The following is a 21,389-nucleotide window of genomic DNA, read 5'->3' as shown; positions in this document are numbered from 1 at the left end:
TTTACATTGCTTAATCCCGAATAACCCTTGAAAATAATACTTGCTCATTTTCTTCAGATGATTTTAGATGTTCATAGTTTACTGGCACACATATGTAAGGTACAAAAGTATTTATTTCATATAAAATACAATGTTTTTACTCATTGTAAAAGTTGAGATTGCATTGCAGGTCCTACCACGGGACTAACCCCAGCACTTGCAGATACCAATAAGATTTTATTCTATTGTCATAAAAATATTAGGATAATTCAAAAGACAAAATCCCTCCCCATGTTGCATGGTTAAATCTAGCTGAACATTAGCTGCCACTTGCATTTCTCAGAGAATTAAATGATAAAAAAAAAACAATCTTAACCATTAATCCAGTAAAGTCGCTCTTCATCTGCAAACAAAAAGTCCCAATTATTGTAGTGTGCAAAATTGTGGCATCTGCATAGTTTCATATATGTTTTAGTAGCTGCAGAATACACTTCTGCTCAATAATGTATATATATATATATATATATATATATATATATATATATATATATATATATGTGTGTGTATTAAGTATATTAACATGAACCCTAACTAGAAAGTCAAACAGTGGATCAAATGTGGACATTTGGTAGTCTAGTAGTTCTAGTTCCAGTAGCACTAACTCTTGATTTGCTTTTATGCATATGAATATGCAAAAATATAAATGAGCTTTTAAAGGTTAATAATATCCTTAATCTCCAGTTTCAATTAACATGTAAACGGAAAGTAATTATGCTTATAACAAGATTAAGCCTAAATATAAAAAGGAAAGCATCAACATCTTTATCCTTTCAACCACACACACAGCAATACCAAAGAAAATCCTATTAATTGCAAAATATCAGCTGTTTCGACATCCACAAACGATTTCAAAATGTTAAAGTGCTTGAATCAATCACATTCATTTAAATAGAATTAGTATAAACCCTTCCTTCGTTGATTCATTTATAATAAACATACAGTATACGGTACTGGAGTAAATAAACCATTGTCACGGTCACTTTTTACTAAAGTACAGGAATTCGAAGATCTTAACACCCAAGCAGGAATCCTGTTTCTTTAAGACTTGTAAGAACACAATGCCAATATGTTGGCAAATAACAAAAGCAACCTATTTTGAGAGCTTGAGTGTAGTGTGTTAAATCAAAACTCATGAGCAGTGTATGAGGCACATGACCAGCTGATGTTTATCTGGTGTAATAAACTCTATAATACACAACCTTTGGCCTCCAGAGGGAGTAGGAATTGTCAAATTTGAGAAGATGAACTCCTTCACCGGGATACTGATGACTGCCTGCGTAAACTTCCTCATGGCTGTCCCGACGAGAAACAGGAGCCACTTCATTAACCAGAGGAATTCTGCCTTGTTCAGTTTTCTCTTCTTCGGCTTGTGCTGTGCCTTACATTAGGACACAATGGACATTAATAATTCATATTTTACTCAGTATATGTTTCTGTTTGTCAAAAAAATCCACTGCCTTACCTTCTTTGGTTTCAGTAGTAGATTCTCCTCCATTATTGCTGCTTGTCGGTGCGGTCAAGTCCTTCCACTCGAAGTGCAGCCCAAAACCGATATCATAGTGATCGGTGGCAAATTCCCAAAACAGGTATGAGCCATCAGGATGAGTGGGAACTCGGATGGTCAGCACTTCCCCTCGGCCCACTGTGATGACAGAGTCCTCATCGTGCAGAACCTTTTCCTTAAACTCCTTTATTTGAGGCCGAGTCCACATTGAGGGAGCCACGATAGGTACTACTGCATTCAAGAAAGAAAAGAAGAATAGGTTGAGTCATGATGAGATGCTTTGTGTTTAAATAAGCATTCAGTAGTGGCACTAAACACATCCATTAGCCACTTGCTGATCATATCATTATTTTAACAATATACATTTAAAGGCAAAATTATTAGTCCTCTTGTGAAATAAATTATTTAAAATATTTCAAAAGTGTGTTTAATAGAGCAAGAACATTTTTCCATTATTATTATTATTTTTTTTTTTTTTCAGGAGAAAGTCTTCATTTCATGTAGCTTGGCTAGAATAAACACACACACATGCACATACACACACACACACATATATATATATTAGGGACGTAACGGTATCAGAATTTCACGGTACGGTAATACCTCGGTATGAATGGCACGGTACGGTATTTATTGAATCATTTACAAGAAAAACAAAACTAATGAAAATACCCCAAAAAAGTGCCAAAAGCGTCAATGACATACAAATTAGCCATCTATCTGTAAGCTTTGAAACAGGAACTTCAATTTTAATAACAAAAAACTATTTAACTTTACAAAAAATAAAGTTTCAATTTAGTATTGTTGAAAACTCATCACATTCAACATTTAATCACTCACTCACTTAGATAGAGATGCGTTTAAAGGAAAATTATCATATAACTATAATCTGGTAAAAGCTGGTATCTCTGGGCACACTACAATGTCCCCTGCAACAGAAAAAAAAACCTCTCATTTGGGACTGAGGTTTCTGGGACAGAGATATGACTTGGCCCAGGTTGACAGCAGTGGGTAACATTGTGCATTGTCTTTCCCCCACTTGAGAGGACAAGCCATGAGTGGAGATAGAGGTCTCTTTGCGGTACAAGTCAATGTCTGCATCAATCTGAACAGTGTGCTGTGTTTCTGCAGTCCCCATGACTGTTATTAGTCATATTCCCCAACTTGCAGGCACTTGCACTCATAGGGCTCAACCTGTGCGGTGCACATGCCCTTTTTAGTCTTGGATAGAAAGTGCCCTTCGAAAATAATCAAAAGTGCCCCCGCGACACGACACACCTTCCGTCCCGCCCTTCAGTAGGCGCACGACAACACCGCTCTTGAATATGCGCGCTCAACCCCCCGAAAACCAAAATGCTTCCACACATCCGATTTAAAACCCGCTTTAGGTTCGATCATTTCCAGCTCTTTTTCATCCCCGCTACTAGCAGCACACTCCATTTCCGCATTACTGGATCTGTAGCGACAACAGACCGCAAAGAATGATGGCCAAGCCTGGGCTGATGGGAATTGTAGTTTCCGCTACTTCCCGTTCGCTTCATTCGTCTGAGCAAATTTTTTTTCAGAAGACCTATAGTTTTATCGAGTCATTCATCGAAAAAAATTGCTATTGCGGTATGACGGTATTTTCAATACCGTTACATCCCTAATATACATATATATATACATATATATATATATATATATATATATATATATATATATATATATATATATACACACACATATATATATATATATATATATATATATATACACACACATATATATATATATATATATATATATATATATATATATATATATATATATATATATATATATATATATATATATATATATATATATATATATATATATATATAGGTCACATTTTTCCCTCTCCCTCCCGTATCTATTCTGGCTGGCTCCTCTTGTCTTTTTCTATCTCAGAGGCTCTCCTTGCCCTGCTTTCCAAGCAATAAGGAATGATGAATTTTATCAACTGGTCTTAGAACACAACTCACACCATCTACTCGACGAGAAGTCTGGGTTCAGGGGAACCCAACTGTCCTACAGGAATGTTTGCAGCTGGATACATGATGGAAAGGTGGAAAAAGGGTTCCATCGTATGCCTGGCGGCTCTGTCCCTGGGGGATTTATTCATTTTCTTTTTGGCTAGTCGCTTTATTAATCAGGGGTCACCACAGCGGAATGAACCGGCATATGTTTTATGCAGCAGATGCGTGCCTGGAGGATATTAAAGATATTTATTTATTCTGTACTTTGATAACATGGTTTCTGCTGAGGGCCTTAGGCAGGGCCCTGGGGTCTCGACAATTATTAAAATTGTTATTGCGGCTCAAAACCCCACCAAGCTGGCCGGTTTGATTGAAATGATGGTGAGCAGAGCTGTTAGTACTCAAACTCAGCTACCGATAGACAATCACTGACTCTTCCCTCATCCAACGCCTTTGTGTGATTTCACCCATCAGTGTGGGTAGGTGGATCTGTGACCATCGCTCTCTAGCAGTAGGACCAGATGGCTGCCATCTTTATCTGACTTTCTCTACATCCCCTGTTCCCATCCTGTTACGATGTTATGTCTATGACTATGTGTTTATGTGCTTGTTGTTGGGGCTTTTTTTTCCCCTGATCTCACACTGCCCTACTTTTAAGGACAGTCTGAGAGGGGCTTTTCCCCTCCCTTTTCCTTAATGTATATTTTCTCCCTCTTTTGAAGCTACATCTCGTCTGACCTGTCTTCCCCTTAAATGTGTTGTGGTCAGAGGGGTCAGATTTCACTACAAGTAACAGTGTATGTGACAAATAAAAGGCTTCACCATCACCAAATCGAATACTAGTATTTTGTATAATAAAGCCGTGGTCACACTAGAACTTGAGCATGTGAAATTCTGTTGTATGGCATTTTGAAAAGCGAGGGATAACACAAGATGATTAGAAGACAGTAAAATGAGCGACTGTTTCATATTTTACATTTCTGTACAGAGAGGCCACGTATTTGGGGTGATGCAATTTCGCATTTTACCAAGCTTGATCTTTGGAAAGCAGTGACATACAGAACTTGCCATACAAGCTTGCATTTCCAGTCTGCCACATTCACATGCGTATGAATGCAAGTCTATGGATCTAAAAGTGCGGCCTAAACCAGTAAAATATTATGTACTGCCATCATTGGAAAAAAAGTAGTAAGTTATAAGAAGTTAGTTATTAACACTATATGTTTTTAAAATGTGTTGAAAATATCTTTTCTCAGTAAAACAATACTTTGATAAATATATGAAAATAATTAAAATTTCCCAGGGCTAATTTTACTTTACTTTTTTACTCTATATTTAGGGGCATAATGGATGAACCTGTTTTGCAAACTAAATTAGCAAAGTCTGCATCCTTTTGGCACTGGATAGATAAAATTGTGTCAGTATGTCAATATGCGAGTATTCGTTTAACCACAGTCAGTTTTGCCTTAAGTTAAGGCAAACATATGAGCAAGATATGTGTGTGTCAGTATATTGGGTACGTGTATTAGCTCGTAAAGTGACCAAAGCTAAAAAAAAAAAAAAAAAAAAAACTGAATTTAAAATTGTTCATAAAAATTATTATGTATTTAATATATACTATTGCATCATTTTACATTTAATTTCTTAAGTATTTTTAAATTTTATTTTAACATTAACTTGATTTACTGTTATTATTAAATTAATTAATAATAACATAATTAAACTACCTTCTTTAAAATTAAAAAATGTGGCCAGTGAAAAATGCTGAATATAATAATATTATTAATAATAATATATAATATAATAATATATATTATTATAGTTTCAATCAGTTTTTTAGGCATTTTTTTATTTTCAGAAAGATGAGTGTCCACCTTTTCTTCAGACAGCACAGATCTGCTTGCCATTTTAGTGGATCTGAAAGCAGGAATTATCTGACTGAAATGTGCTTATGAAGGAATAATGTAACGGGGCTCTATCACATTTAACATTTTCTTAAAACCCGACATTTCCACTACCGATTAAGGTCTATATCCACAGCTATAAATGTACCGATTGCCTCTGTGATTTGTTTTACCCAGTTCTGTTTGAATCTAGGAATTGCCTGTCTGAATGCAGCGGAAATAGTTGCATGTAGTGTGCGTGTTTACAGTTTTGATCTAATTCCAGTTACTGATTCCGTGATGTCAGTGTAAATGAGTTGACAAGCTCAAATTTTACCGTTAAAATAGCTTACTGCTATAGCATATGTCATTGTTTTTTTTCCACCACTCTTTTGCCATCACCCTCATAACTTACGGGGAAACCAAAGAGCTCCCAAACGCAATTAAATTAACGTTACTAGCCATTTTGCTAGTGCAGCGTGTGCCTGACGGGAGTAGTGTTTGGAGGTGGGCGGGGAAGGCAGCATGTTGCCTGTCACATCATTTGGGATGCCTTGTTGAGCGTTGTTGCACTATAAACATTATATTTTGTACTTTTTCTCTTTTATCTTTTTAGATATTAGTCTAAATCGTTCAGTCTGTAACCGAAAGTCTCGTAAGGAATGGCTCAATACGAATATGCGTATCGTTACACCCTAATTATTTATTAATAATAATATAATCATAATAATACAATCATCATGTAAACACCATATATATATAATGCAATGCAATAATTTTAATGTTCTTGCTTTGCAGTAGCAGCATATGATGATTTCCACATTAATACTATGTAGCACAATTGTTTTTTCATCATTAACTTAAGAACAAAATCAACATTTTAGGAAATAAAGTGAAAAAAAAATTTGTTACAACATACCTCCTGTTTCCCCTTCTACAACCAAATGGGAGTTTTTTTGGTCTTTCTGTTGTTTGTGATTGTCTAATGAATTTGATTGGCTGTTGGGGTTGCAGATGGACACTGCTTCGTTAGAAATAGGAGCAGGAAGAGCTTCTGATGTCTGAATCACAGTTGATTCTTCCTGCTGTTTCTGTGAGGCCATCTGAAATCATACAGAGACGACAAAAGATCAGAAATCCAAAAAGGCCTTTCCCTGGATCTAATCCTCATAATGTGTAGTCAGCGTTGAAGTGTCTGCTGTGGTTTTTATACCTGCTGTAAGCGGAGAGCCTGCTGGACGTACTGTTGGAAGTGTTGTTCCTGCAGTTGTCTGATCAGTAACTGCTGCTGCTCTGGATTGTCTGGATACTGTTGTTTGGCATACTGTTGAAACTGCACTGCCGTTTGTGCATTCAGAACAGCCATGATCTGCTGTCTGCACAAATAAATGATTATATAAGCTTAACAGAAATTTCTCTGCTCCCAGAAAAATAAATACCACTTAATCCATCAGATTTACTTCAGGTTTTCTGTTCTTTATGCAACATATATTTTAATACAGACAATACTGGTCAAAACATTAAGTGGAAAGAAGTCTCTTAAAAAATGAATGCAATAATGTTGCATGAAATATTAAGCAGCACATGCATTGTTGACAATACTACAATTTTCTTTAGAGTAGCACATCTTGTCAAAATGACACTAAATACTGGAATAATGAAGCTCAATCATAAGAATTAATTACATTTCAAAATATATTCACACACAGGATTTCTGCTGGTTTTACCAAGTCCAATTTGAGATATTTAGGACATTTTTAAGTCTATTATGAATTAAATTTTACACTTGTACTGGGCCAAAAGCTTAGAATGGGTTCTAATGACCAGGGGAAAAGATTTTAACTTGTTCCCATTAAAAAAAATCTTATTCAGTTATTTTTTAGACACGCATTTTAAATAAAGTGTCAAAACAAACAAACTCTAGTTTTATTTATATAAATATAAATATATATATATATATATATATATATATATATATATATATATATATATATATATATATATATATATATATATATTTACCATATACAATATATATATATATATATATATATATATATATATATATATATATATATATATATATATATATATATATATATATATATATATATATATTTACCATATACAATATATATATATATATATATATATATATATATATATATATATATATATATATTTATATATATATATATATATATATATTTACCATATACAATATATATATATATATATATATATATATATATATATATATATATATATATATATATATATATATATATATATATATATATATATATATATATATATATATATATATTGTATATGGTAAATAGAGTTAATAAATGTAAAAGTTTTATTGAAATGGATTGTCTGTGATGGATGTGTCTTGACTTGATTGGGTAGCTTTATGTGAATAAAGTTATATTAAGACTGTTCTAATAAGATTTAAGACCTACTACACCATATTTCAGTGGACTGAAGACTTTTTAAGGCCTAAAATTTTGTTTTATAAATTCAAGACATATTAAGACTTTTCAGGACCCCGCACACAGAAAATAAATTATTTCACATAATTACTATGATTTATTATAATTTCTAATCAAATAAATACAGAGAAAAAACATTCAAAAACATTTTCAGACATTATAGCATTAAGTGAACAAGGGTGACAGATCATTTAAATTTCAAATATTGTTTGCTAATAATATAAAATAGGCAGATTAGATTACTTCTTGGGATGAAATTACATTCTTTTAATTAATTCATTCATTCATTTTCTTTTCAGCTTAGTTTTGGCTTAGGCCACAGCGGAATGAACCACCAACTTATCCAGCATATGTTTTACACAGCGGATGCCCTTTCAGCTGCAACCCAGCACTGTAAAACACCCATACACTCTTGCATTTACATACATACACTACGGCCAATTGAACTTATTCAATTCACCTGTACCGCATGTCTTTGGACTTGTGGGGGTAACCGGAACAAACCCACGTGAACAGGGGGAGAAAATACAAGCTTGACACAGAAATGCCAACCCTGCCGTGAGGCGATCGTGCTACCTACTGCACCACCATGACGCTCTCTTAAAATTTACTAAATAGAAAATGGTTATTTATTATAATGAAACAGTTACTTCAAATGATTTAAGTTTTATTTGTGATTCAATAAATGCAGTTTTGGCACATTTTAATGCAATATTATATGCTGATTTATTTATTTTGAATAAAATTGTTTACTAATTATTTAAATTTGACAAAAGTCATACATATTTATTTTCTGTGATGTTTCACTGTAAATACACGTTCAGCTTTGTCAACAATTGTTATAATTATTTTTGGCATTCTTCGAAAATAGTGACTTGCTAAATATCAGATCACTCACTTTTGCCGTTCTATCTGTAACCTCTGTGCCTCTTCTTTCCTTCTCTGTTCCTCCTCTATTGCCCTTCTCTCCTCTTCTTCTCTGCGCCGTTCTTCTTCTTCCAGCCGTCGTCTCTCCTGCTCTTCTCTCTCCAGCCTGAGACGTTCTTCCTCTTCTTTTCTAAACACACACGAATACAGAATAGAAAGGCTTAATAGGATACAAGGCTACATTATCAGACATTATGATGTTATTGACGTACTGTCTCCTCTCTTGGTCCTCCTTCTCAATTTTATGTGACGTCACATATGGTGCAAACAAACTACAACAAGAGTTCAGAAGCTTCACAAAGTCCTCCATGGCGTCTTCTTTGGCCATGCTGCCCAGGGAAAGCCATTCTTTCCTAAGAGAATAAAATAGAACAAACCTAAGTTTCTATTGCAGATAATATAGTATAATACATCTTAAATTACACATGCCTTGGTAGTAATTATATAAAAAGCCATAATCATTCATTCAAGGAGTAGTTCACCCTAAAAAGAAAATTCTGTCTCACCCTTTACTTGTTCCAAACCTTTAGAGCTTCTTTCTTCTGTCCAACACAGGAGAAGATATTTTGAAGAATCCTAAAAAACCTGTAACCATTGACTTCAATAGAATTAGTTTTTCCTAATAAGTCAATGGTTACAGATTTTCAGCTTTCTTCAAAATATCTTTTGCTTTCAACAGAATAAACTAAACTTGAGTGTGAGCAAGTAGTGAGTACGTTTTTATTTTTAGGTGAACAACCCTACCATAATATAAATCATGCTAGTATATTATATGGAACATATACAGTGCACTCCACTAATACTGGCACACAATGTAAATATGCCTGTTCAATAAGTTTGTTTGCACAATTAATATTTAAGAAATTATGTTTACTTATTATACTTATTATGTTTATTTATTTGACTTGATGTCCACTGATGAGAAGGTCCATGAAACAGCTTCAGCTCCTGTTCTTATGTATACATAGGGTAAATACAAATGGCAGGGTACCTGGGATTAGGTATAGGAGTTTAACCGTTTTCAAAGTACAGTATACCGTGGTTTGGAAAAGTTTTAAAACTGCCAAAATTTTCTGTAATACTGTTATGTGTAAGATTTTTTATTTACTATTTTTTTTGGACAACAAAAACTCCAGCAGAAAAAAAAAAAAATCTTTACTAATTTTAAATAGTAAAGAAATCTGTGTTTTTGAAGCAGAAGAAGACAGCAGAAGTCAACTAATCTTTTGAATTATTTAGCTTGACATGTTTACTGTTCCAAACTATTATAAATCGTTCCCAAAATAAAATTTATTGTTTTCAAAAAGGATTTTTTTGTTTGTTTGTTTTTTACCCAGACATTTAAAAAGAATATATTTTACAGCAGTAATCACAATACCGTGATATTTTTATCCAAGGTTATCAAACCGTCAGAATCTTATACCCGCCTATGCCTACCTGGGATGTAGGAGATTTTATAGTAGTTAAAAGGTATTGAGACCTAATAGAGGTACAGTAGGAGGCTGCTTAAATACTCTGGCTGTTGACTGAAATATTATATAGGCTCATTCCTCCATAACTAGGCCCAGACAAAATCTGCACTCACAGAAGTTCCCAGATTTGCACGGATTTTTAGCCCATCATTGAGTCTTTTTAATTACTTGTATTAATGTGTGTACATTTCTATTTATACCATTTTTTATTAATTTCAGTAATGTTATTGACTAATATGAAAATGTTCATATGATTTATTTAGAATAAATTTTGCAAAGTCATATTTTCTGTCTTTTAGTAGATATATTACATGAGAGACTTGCTTTGTTCACCAGTTAAGTGGATCTAATTGGATTTGCATTGGAAACATTATATAAAAGTTTAAAAGATATTAATTTTATGTCATGTATTAGGTTTTTAGTTGTGATGCTCCCAAAATCATTCTACAAAATTTCACAAATTTTTTTACAAAGTTCTGCGCAGAAATAGCCAAAAAAAATAATAATTGCAGTTTTCGCCTGGCCCTATCCATAACTTATGGTTGGGAACATCATTAATATACTCTTCTTATAAAAACTTGTGTGTGCCATAATTGTTGGGGCCCTTATAAATTCATACATGTAAAATATATCTATATAAAGCATGATATTCTGATTGATATTTTATATTTTAGTGCACCTAGGTGATTAGAAACAGGAAATTGTTCAACCATTACAAACACTCAGAGTCTTTCATCTCAATGGGTAAAAAGAACATGAGTGTTATTTGCAGCAGTAGCTAAACAAAATAGAAAAGTCATTCATTCATTTTCTTTTCGGCTTAGTCCCTTTATTAATCTGGGGTCGCCACAGCGGAATGAGCCGCCAACTTATCCAGCACATATTTTACGCCAATAGATGCCCATCCAGCTGTAACCCAACTCTGGGAAACACCAATACACACTCTCACGCCCAATTTAGCTTATTTAATTCACCTATAGTGCATGGTGGAACACTCAGAGGAAACCCACACCAACACAAGAAGAATGCAAATTGTACTCAGAAATGCCAACTGACCCAACTGGGGCTCGAACCAGCAAACTTCTTGCTGTGAGGCGAACGTGCTACCCACTGCGCCACCAGAACGCCACAAAATAGAAAATTTAAATGAAAATGATTATTCCCATTTTCATGGAAATATTTCAAAAACTTCAGCCAACAATTGGTATGAATCAGTCTGGACATGCGTCTCTTGTTCATTTGGACCAATGAACGTGGTTTTATTGGCCAAAAAATCTCTAAGAATCACCGCTGGTGTACGTGTTAGTTGGGTCTTGGGGTCAGATAGTTTCCAAAACTACAATTAGGCATCATCAGCATCACCAAAAAATTGTTTGGGAGGATATTCTTATCCAAAAAATAACTAAAACATATTTTTTTATTTAAATATTTTGAGCAAAAAGTTGAACAACAAAGCATTTGTTTTCACAGCTACCTTGCTTATATTTACAAGGTTGCGAATTTTAATAAAGGGCACTGTAAACCACAAACACAATGACTATATCATTTTTAGTTAACTGTATCCATAATTTTCACAGCATTACCTTCTGTCATTTCCCAGTACGTCAAAGAAGCCAATGTCTGGACAGCTGTTTGGATTATAAGGGCCGAGAGTGATTTGCTTATGTAGTGCAACCAAACGAAGGTTTTCTTCATATGTTGGGTTGAAAGCCTTTCCATTCATCTCTGTTGTGAGACAGTGACATCATTTAGAGCAACCATCATGGAAATAAATGACAACATCTGGGAGAGACTCTGAATTACAATTATTATGATATTACAAGTTCCTCAATAGGTGGAGATGTTATTAAACTGTATCTAGACAACGAGTCACAAAAGAGACTTCCATTTGTTTTGCTACCGGTAATAAAAAGTGTTAGGTTGTTAGATAAACAGAAAGATAAAGTGACTTTGTATTCATTAAAAGTTCTGTACCTTTAAAGAATTTCAGCGCAAGTCTGAAGAGCTCCTCTAAAGTAAACCCCCAGTTTCTGTCCAAACTCCATGACTTCTGCGGTGTTTCGTTATCCTGACATGTTTTATGGTCTTCTTGGGTGTCCAGCGCGTGTGTTTCGGTGTTAATGCCGTTCTCGGAGGAGGTTTTCTCGAGCCGGTCGCTGCCTTGATCTTCTCCGTCAAACTCCATCATGTCAAACTGTCAGTCCGCTCTTACGCTCCTACCGTGCTGCTGCAGTCACAGGTGGCCACGTAGCGCTCAAAACACTTCTCTTCCGTGTATTCCTACCGGAAATCCCGGATATTTCTGTTATTTTCAGCTCGTTTAAACCGCTTTTGCTTTTTTAGCAAAGCTTGCAGCTGCAAGGGAAACATGCGAAATGTTCTCCGACGAAACTTGGTTTTGGTTTAATGCTCAGATGACAGTTTGTTATGAGCATTACCTGTGAGCATACATTAGCTGACCTGACTCAACCAGCCGTAATGCAGCTAGTAAACTGAACCACATTCCTTGCCAAACACTCTTGAGTTTTTGGGAACTATGAGATATTAGAGAAATTATGATAGCTTATAGGAGCCTGGTTACACGGTTAATTTGAATTAATATTGGCTTGTTACTGTTAATCAGCCTAATCACCTTTATGTGATTTTATTCATTTAGGCTCTAAATTAGCTTATTTTTTGTGTTTCCGTGATTTTAGCTTATTTTACTGATTTTAAACAAAAACAATTAGTTAAGGTTTAATTTACATTTATTTAGATTTTATTAAATTTATACCATGGTTAATTATTCATCTTTGTTAAAAATATTTTACTGGTCCATAAATGTTAATATTTTGTAATTAGTTTATCTAAAATGTTTATATTAACATATTTAATATGATTAGGATATGTTGTGTAGGCTAAATATTTTTTATTGTTAGTTAATGCTAAATGAAAACATTTTGTGTTACCGGATAAATAATATATTTTTGACCAGGGAAGAATCCCTTTCAAACCTTGAAACAGAGGTTGGTGTAGTAAAGTTTCTAAAAGTAAGCATTTAAAAAACAAAAGCACTTTTATAGCTATTATTTATGCTCAATTATTTACACAAAACTGTTCAGACTGAAGTGAATCTCTCCTAATTAAGAAGATAATGATAAACCTATTGTTCATCTTTAAACAAAGACCAGTGAACCTCATGAAAAACTGGAAAGCCCAGAATTTGACCAGAAACAAGGGTTTCCAGTCTATCATGTTTGAACAAGAAAAGAAACAAGCCAAGTGGGCCATTCAACTCCATTAAAAAGCTTTTGTATTGTGATTTTGCCAACAGTCATCCTCCTAGATGTAAATTAAGTGTAATCTTCTCCATTTACAGTTTGAATCATTACGTCACACATTTTTCTGCCATTCAGTGACTGGAATGAGGTTATAGGGGAACAAAAAAAACATCCAGAAACTCACTCATGAAGAGATTTTCGATGCCAAACAAACACTTTTATTGTAAACTTAGAAATAAGGTATCAGTCTTGTGTAAATGTAAGAACAAATGTTTTATTTTATACAATGAGGTGTTTTGAAGTGACTCATTCAATATGTATATGCTATAAAATCCTTTACCAGTAACAACTCTTGATACATTTCAAAGCAATAATTGTCATTTGTTACAAGATTCAACATGTTGCTTACAGCACATATGAATACACAATGCAATTTTCTGAATCATGTTGAACAAATTACAATTATTTGACAATCACTGTAGACTAGTGTGAATCATAAATATAATTTACTATGTATATTGGAAAAAAACATAATTTATTTACTTGTCAGTATCATATAATCAATATTCAATACTTCAAAGTAAAAAGAAAATAATTGAGTAAATAATTAATTGTCACGAGAAAAAAGGTGGTTGTAACTTTAAATCCTTTGAAAGTTTGCATCTTCGCTGAATTGAGAGGGAATTGTTATTCTGAGAATACTCATCTGAATTATAAGATGAACTCAGATTTGTGAGAAATATAGACAAAATTTTGAGAGATCCTTTAAACGAATAATTGTGAGAAATAAAGATGCAATTAAAAAGAAGTAATAATTGCAATATATGAACTCAGAATTAAGAAAAAAACTTAATAGTAAAGTATAAACTCCGAATAGATAGTTATGAACAAAAATGTGTGAGAAACATCAGAAAGCTTTAGTTACCAAAATAATCATAGGTGATGAAACAATTACTAAGTGCACTTTTTTATACTTCATTACACATTCATATTATTAAAGCTTCATTGAGAGGTCATAAAAGCACAAAAGCTTATGTTTTCACAGTAAAATGCTCAGTACAAAATCCTCAGTCTCTCTTTCGCAATTACAATGTATTTATCATGCTCATGTTGAATACAATATTAATACTTTTAAAGTCAACATGAATATCCTTTTGCAAACAATTTTACTTGTGTAATATATCATATTTCTCAATAAAACGGGATGCTTGAAAAGAAAAGACTTGAATTTATTCACTTGGAAACTAGACCAAATTTTCCATGCTAAACAGTCATTTGCAGTGGGGGTAGCAACCAGTAGGGGGATACGTCCTCGTCACTTTGAGAGACAGACCATTTAGAAACAGGTTATTTTTAATGATATGAACGCAAACTTCTGGATCTTATTTGTTTTTTGATATCTATCTAACAGCCTGTGTCAGCAGGAAAACAAAGTTGTTTCAGGCGAACAGTAAGCTGGAACATTTTGATTAGGAGATTAATTAGACAAACATTTTTTTTTCCTTGGAACAATAAGCAGCAATGAATCATTGCACATGACCAGGAATGTGCAATAGTAAAGTACGTAGTGACTGATTTCATGTTGACTTTAAACTGAGTTTGCTGAGTCTCAGACCTGCACTGCCCATGGAATAAAGGTGCCAGGATCCGCAGGAGGACACTAAAACAAACAAACACACACACACACACATAGTTGTAATGGTTAACAGCATACAGTCAGCTTCAGTAAGCCTAATTAGAATAATCTGATACGTGTGACATGAAACAGTAAACCACATGAAACCAGCTCCATGTTCCCATACTGGATTTTTAAAACAGTAATAATACAGTATGTTTTATATGAGCCAAATATAAAATGATATTTATATACAAAACAAACATGACCTCATTAAAAAAATAAGTTGGGGTAATTAGAAAAAATTAAAGTTTAGTTCACTAGAAAATTAGAAGTTGGAGCAACTAGACAATTAAGTTGTGCAAACTAAACAAAGATAAGTTGGTGCAACTAGAAAAGTGAAGTTGAGACAACTAAAAAGTTGTGGTAATTAGAAAAAATAAGTTGGAGCAACTACCAAATTGAGTTTTGGAAACTAGAAAAATTGTTGTATTAACTAAATAAATAGTTGAAAATAGTTGTGTTAACTAGAAAAGAATAAGTTATGAAAAATTGTTGGGGTGATTCAAAAAATTAAGTAAAGTTGGGACAACTAGAAATGTTAAGTTGTGTGAACAAAAAATGATGCTGGGTCAACTAAAATTGAGTTATGAGAACTACAAAAATTACATTAAGCAACAGTAACTATAGTTACTGATAGTTCTATAGTTTCTATAGAAAAATTAAGTGAATTTTTTTTATTTATTATTGCAAGTACTGATTAAAACAGGGTCTTTATTTGTATGTAATAATTTCTATTATTAATTTCTATATATACACAGTTGAAGTCTGAAGTCTTTTAGTCGCCCTTTAAATTTTTTTCTTTCTTTTTTAAATAATTCCCAAATGGTGTTTAACAGAGCAAGGAAATTTATACAGTATGTCTGATTGTTTTTTTTCTTCTGGAGAAAGTCTTATTTGCTTTATTTCAGCTAGAATAAAAGCTGTTTTTAATTTTTGAAGAACCATTTTAGGGACAAAATTATTAGCCGTTTAAGCTATATATTTTTTTGAAAGTCTACAGAACAAACCATCGTTATACAATAACCTGCCTAATTATCCTAACCTGCCTAGTTGACCTAATTAACCTAGTTAAGCCTTTAAATGTCACTTTAAGCTGTATAGAAGTGTCTTGAAAAATATCTAGTCAAATATTATTTACTGTCATCATGACAAAGATAAAATAAATCAGTTATTAGAAATGAGTTATTATGTAAAATAATTATTATGTTTAGAAATGTGTTGAAAAAAATCTCCTCTCCGTTAAACAGAAATTGGGGGAAAAATGATTCAGGGGGGTTGATAATTCAACTTAGAGACTTCAACTGTGTATATATATATATATATATATATATATATATATATATATATATATATATATATATATATATATATATATATAGTAATATTGCACAGTTCTAATTTACATTTGATACCAGTCTGTGTTTAATTATATTGAATAACTTTTAATCTTTAATATTTACACAGCTCTGTGAGAATTAAATAAACCTTAATAAAATGTCAATAAACATTTCAAGTTCCAACATACCAATTTGGTAAACTTATCTTCACAGGCATTTCGTATGCGTTCAGGAGTGGCAGGGCTGTCCAATCTGAAGGGTCCGGTCAGTCCAGACTCAGCCCTGGCAGCTGTGATGGCATCTTTAATGGCATAAAACACTGAGGCCGCCAGAAAGAGAGGAGGTTCACCCACAGCCTGAACACAAACACACAGCCAAACCTTAATGAGTTTAATGAACCTAAAAGAAGATAAGTCAAACTTGTTTGTGACAAGTGTGAGTAAACAATGACAGATTTTTAAATTTTAGGTGAATTATTAGGGGAATTAGCCATTTAACTGTTAAATCTTGTTTGTTAAAATTTTATCTTATCACCATGCCTGGTGTGTTTTTTACACACCAGGCATCTATTGAATTAAATCTGACAAACACTGGTTAACTCTCTACCTGTGGTGTAACCATAGTACAGTACATGAGATCAACACATACAAACCATGCTCTTAGTGTGGATCTAACCTTTGAAGAAAAGATGGCTTTGTCATTTGGAGCATCTCTGAGCAGCGAAACCTTTAATTCACTGGGAATATCCCCAAAAGCAGGAATCTTATACATGCCAGGTCCACGAGTATATAGGTAACCGTCAGGAGAGTAGCGAAGTTCCTCTAGCGTGAACAGACCTAAGCCTTGCATGAACCCACCTTCTACCTGCAAATGTAGCACAAGTAAATCAATTCAATTCAATTCAATTAAATTCAATTCAAACTCCCTATTTCATTCAACAATGATTATTTTCCCAAAGCAGCTTTACAAAAGGTGTACATTCCCTCATTTAGGAAAAAGGTCACTGTTATTAAGAATAATAAGAAATTATTAGAATAATAAGACCTCTTTAGAAATATTTTGTTTCTGTTGGCTATACAAACCACTGTTGTTCAATGACCTGCCTAATTAGCATAACTAGCCTAGTTAAGCCTATCTTGAGTATCTTGACTTATTGTATCTTGCATAACGTCTAGTAAAATATTATGTACAGTCATCATGGCAAAGACAAATGAAGTCCTCTCTCCATCAAATAGTGAAAAATTCCCAAGATTTATCCTGTCATCCAGTGGTCTACTGGCTTGAACCCTTTAGGGGGAGATCTAATAAGCTCTTTCTTATCTATGGCAATCTTATAAAAGGGAAATGTGGAAGTCTTGGTATTACCACGATTGGAGCGCAGAATCACAGCTTTGATTGAGATTTAATTTGGCAAAACATTTCAGTTTCATCTAAAAATCCTGCTCACCAATTGATAAACTACAATGTAGTTCATAGTATATATTATACACCACTAAAACATTTTAGATTGAAACTTATTTCTTCACCTGTTTGTGTTAAATGTAATACTGAGTCCATGGGTAGCTTTTTTCATGTTTTCTGAATGTCTCCCAATCTACAATTTTTGGGTTAACTTTCCACCATCTTATTGTAATTTTTGTAAATAACCATAAATCCTGACTCTTGCCTTTTCCTATTGAAAGAAGATTCTTCAGTCACTTGACTTTGAATCCAAAACAAACTTTTTTTTCAGGATTAACAGCTGCAAAGAAAACAGTGATGATCTCCTGTCAGTTCAGCAATGGTTATACTATTTTATAGACATTGTTCAACTAGAACAGTCCACTGCTTTAATTAACAGAGCAAAGATTTCAACAATCCTTCATTGGAACCAAATACATGACAATTTGATCTCCATTATTAAAACTTAAGTTATTTAATTTTTACAACGTAGGAGAAATAATTAAGATATCTCAGGATATAGGTGACAATAAACTATCTTTTCTTTTTGTTTGATGTTTGACAATAATTTTAGTAGACACTTTTTTTTCATTTATGTACTTCTCTGACATTATGTATATAGTTTTTTTTCTCTTATATTTACTTACAGGTTTCTGTATGCATATATGTATATATTCATATATGTGTATTTGTTTATGTACATAATTTGTAATTTTTTGTTATCAACCATGCTATACAGATTGAACCAAGTCAATGTGGAGGAATTCAGCTATTACCATTGTTGATAACCATGTTTATTAAAAACACAATAAAGTTTAAGTTAAAAAAAACTTAACTAATTTTGTCTGTACATAGTTTACTGCACAGTTAACAGTAAGTTTAGTAAGACGTGATCAGAATATTACAATATTTAAGAACATCATTTTGTGTATTGATCAGTTGGATGATATTGACAATGGTTAATCTGCTTTATTCAGTTCTGAGGAAATACCTGTCCAATGTCCAGTGCTGGATTTAAACTCTTGCCCACATCCATCACTATGGACGTATGAAGATTCTGACCGGAGACAGAAAGAGAGCGTTAACTTTGGAGTGAAGAAGATTGTTTGCAGCAAACATGCCAGCGTGTGTTAAAAATACAGTGATATGTCTGTGTAAAATGAGTATGCCTGCACAGGAGCAAAACTAGAAGAAGACTATGCTGAAGAATGACTGATTGTGTAGAATAACTGAATATGTAAAGCACTGATTATATATGTTAAATACTTGTATGAAGCTATATGTGTCAGAAGTTAGAATGACTAACATATTATCAAGTGATTATGTTGCATCTATGAAGAGAGAACTTTGGTTTCAAAACAGTTGCTGACATGACATAGACCTGTGACATCTCGCTGACCATAGCAAGCTGGCAGAGAGCCAAGCAGGACCACTTAGAGTAGAAATCTATTTAAAATGGTCAAGTGTTAAAAATGAGACCTAGGGGTGTGTCAAATAACCTGTATAAAGATTGTGAAAAACACAGAGACTTTAGAAAGAGTAGGAGAAAAAGAGAACCAAAGAAAGGAATTGTCCAGGAGAGACTTCAGAATGCTCTGGGGTCTGCTCTGCTCTTTCTCGGCTTTATTATGGAGAATAAAGTCTATTTTCTGATATTCAAAACCTCCTGTCTGATCATTTCTAATTGATGAGAAGTCGAATTTTGACAGGAGCACCTTGAAATTATTGGGATAGATTTACAAAGACTATGGACCAGCAGAAACTTAATTTGTGTTTTGCCACTTGTCACTTGTGTACTTATTACTCCCATTGGCATCTGATGTATTATGTAAGTAGTTGTACTCTAGTCACTAAAACAGACATTTCACATAGATATTACCTTATGACTGCCAGTTAGACAGTCTATCTCCACTTCTGAGACGGCCACACCATAACTGAAGTAGTTAAAAGGCCTTCCTGAGTTGGTGTCAAAATCATAACCAAGATCTGGAGTCCTATAAAATATGAGAAGTGTATTAACTCTTATTTATATGAGGAGCACCATGATAAGCACTTTTAAACGTGAAAATGCTTATTTTTATTGTTTATAGTATGTTTATAGTAGCATACTTGTAGAATCCATTGGCAGACAGATTTACTCTGTCAAAGTAGGCTGCTGTGACCTGCAAATATCATTAATATGTTGAGTAATGTATACATCATATTGAATATATATATAATTACAAAAACTACATACTGACCCAGTCTTCCCAGCAGCCTTTGGGGTTCTTTTCTTTAAAAGGCTGAAGTCTCTGTAGTATAGTCTGGCAAGCATTCTATGAAACATTACAAGGTATTGTGAAATAAAAGATTCAGACGCAAATGCTCACTTGGAAAACCTACAGTTCAAAGGTTTAGGGTGGGTAATTTTTCATTTTGTTTAATTTTTTATTCATTTCATGTTATCCAAGACAGCAAAATTAAAACTCTCATAGGGTTAGTTCACTTAAAAATGAAAATTCTGTCATTAATTACTCATTCATTCTAAACTCCGGAGATAATCATTCATCTTCAAAACACAAATTTACAAATTTGGGATAAAATCAGACAGCTCCCACATCCTCCATAGTCTGCAACAGACATTCAAAGTCTAGAAAGGTACCACATTTTCAGAACAGACACTATGCCTTCAGTGGTTTAATTGGAAAAATCTTTTAGTGCACACATACAACAAAAATGATTTTATTCATCTCCTGAATGTCAGTATAGGGAGGTAGCATGTTCAAAAGTTCCTCTGTTTGAAACAAAGCATAGACGCATCTAAGGTAATGCGTTAGCAGTGGGGCACACACAAAAACACATCACTGTCATGAATATGCGCTCTATCTACTTGTTAAGTGTAACGTTACGCAAAAGTGGCTTCCAAGTTCAATCGCTATATCAAGCTGTACGGGGAGACTTAACAAATGGTAGTAATAAATGGTTACAAAGCAATGTAATACTTTCGGAAATCATGATCACAATATATATAAAACCAAGCCTAATATCAGAGGGCCAGACAGTGATTCATTTTTTATAAACTGTTAAAATATTGGTGTCTGTGATCCAGCAAGTCCAGAGACTGATGTGTTCATTATGCTTTTATATAAAATCAACTTTAATATGTCAAAGGACTAAAAAGTGGTCAAACTAATATTTTAGCGGTTTGGACCCGGAAACAGTATTTTTTACGTCACGACCTAACAAATGGATAATGGCACAGAGGAGAAGAAACTGTTGTATAAAGTTTAAAGTGTACAAAAAAAGGATTTTCGTAGCTGATAATATTCATATAGAACCACTGAGGCATATGGTCAGTCAGTTTTGAGGATAATT

General features: G+C 33.4%; 3 protein-coding genes across 3 annotated transcripts in view; 1 reads left to right on the top strand and 2 right to left on the bottom strand.

The window, feature by feature from the left end:
- LOC137488123 (uncharacterized) overlaps positions 1-21,389 on the top strand; it is a 590,350-nt gene that overhangs the window by 531,052 nt on the left and 37,909 nt on the right. The gene's annotated exons all lie outside the window — the stretch shown is intronic.
- zgc:162964 lies at positions 62-12,787 on the bottom strand. The gene is made up of 8 exons (NM_001089387.2): positions 12,295-12,787; positions 11,904-12,045; positions 9,061-9,201; positions 8,820-8,978; positions 6,640-6,802; positions 6,346-6,529; positions 1,502-1,774; positions 62-1,417 (listed from the first exon to the last, which is right to left on the bottom strand). The coding sequence occupies exons 1-8, from the start codon at positions 12,503-12,505 to the stop codon at positions 1,206-1,208; spliced, it is 1,485 nt and encodes a 494-aa protein (NP_001082856.1). The 5' UTR covers positions 12,506-12,787; the 3' UTR covers positions 62-1,205.
- xdh (xanthine dehydrogenase) overlaps positions 13,835-21,389 on the bottom strand; it is a 33,657-nt gene continuing 26,102 nt past the window's right edge. Inside the window, exons 30-36 of the mRNA XM_683891.9 lie at positions 20,276-20,350; positions 20,145-20,197; positions 19,915-20,029; positions 19,027-19,092; positions 17,271-17,459; positions 16,784-16,951; positions 13,835-15,240 (exon numbers count right to left, since the gene is read on the bottom strand). Of these exons, the coding sequence (XP_688983.3) occupies positions 15,190-15,240; positions 16,784-16,951; positions 17,271-17,459; positions 19,027-19,092; positions 19,915-20,029; positions 20,145-20,197; positions 20,276-20,350 (717 nt within the window). The 3' untranslated portion in view covers positions 13,835-15,189. The remainder of the gene's footprint in view (positions 15,241-16,783; positions 16,952-17,270; positions 17,460-19,026; positions 19,093-19,914; positions 20,030-20,144; positions 20,198-20,275; positions 20,351-21,389) is intronic.

The sequence above is a fragment of the Danio rerio genome, chromosome 17 (assembly GCF_049306965.1).
Source record: "Danio rerio strain Tuebingen ecotype United States chromosome 17, GRCz12tu, whole genome shotgun sequence".
NCBI lineage: Eukaryota > Metazoa > Chordata > Actinopteri > Cypriniformes > Danionidae > Danio > Danio rerio.
Note: the sequence above shows the minus strand (reverse complement) of the source record. Positions and strands in the feature narration are given on the sequence as shown.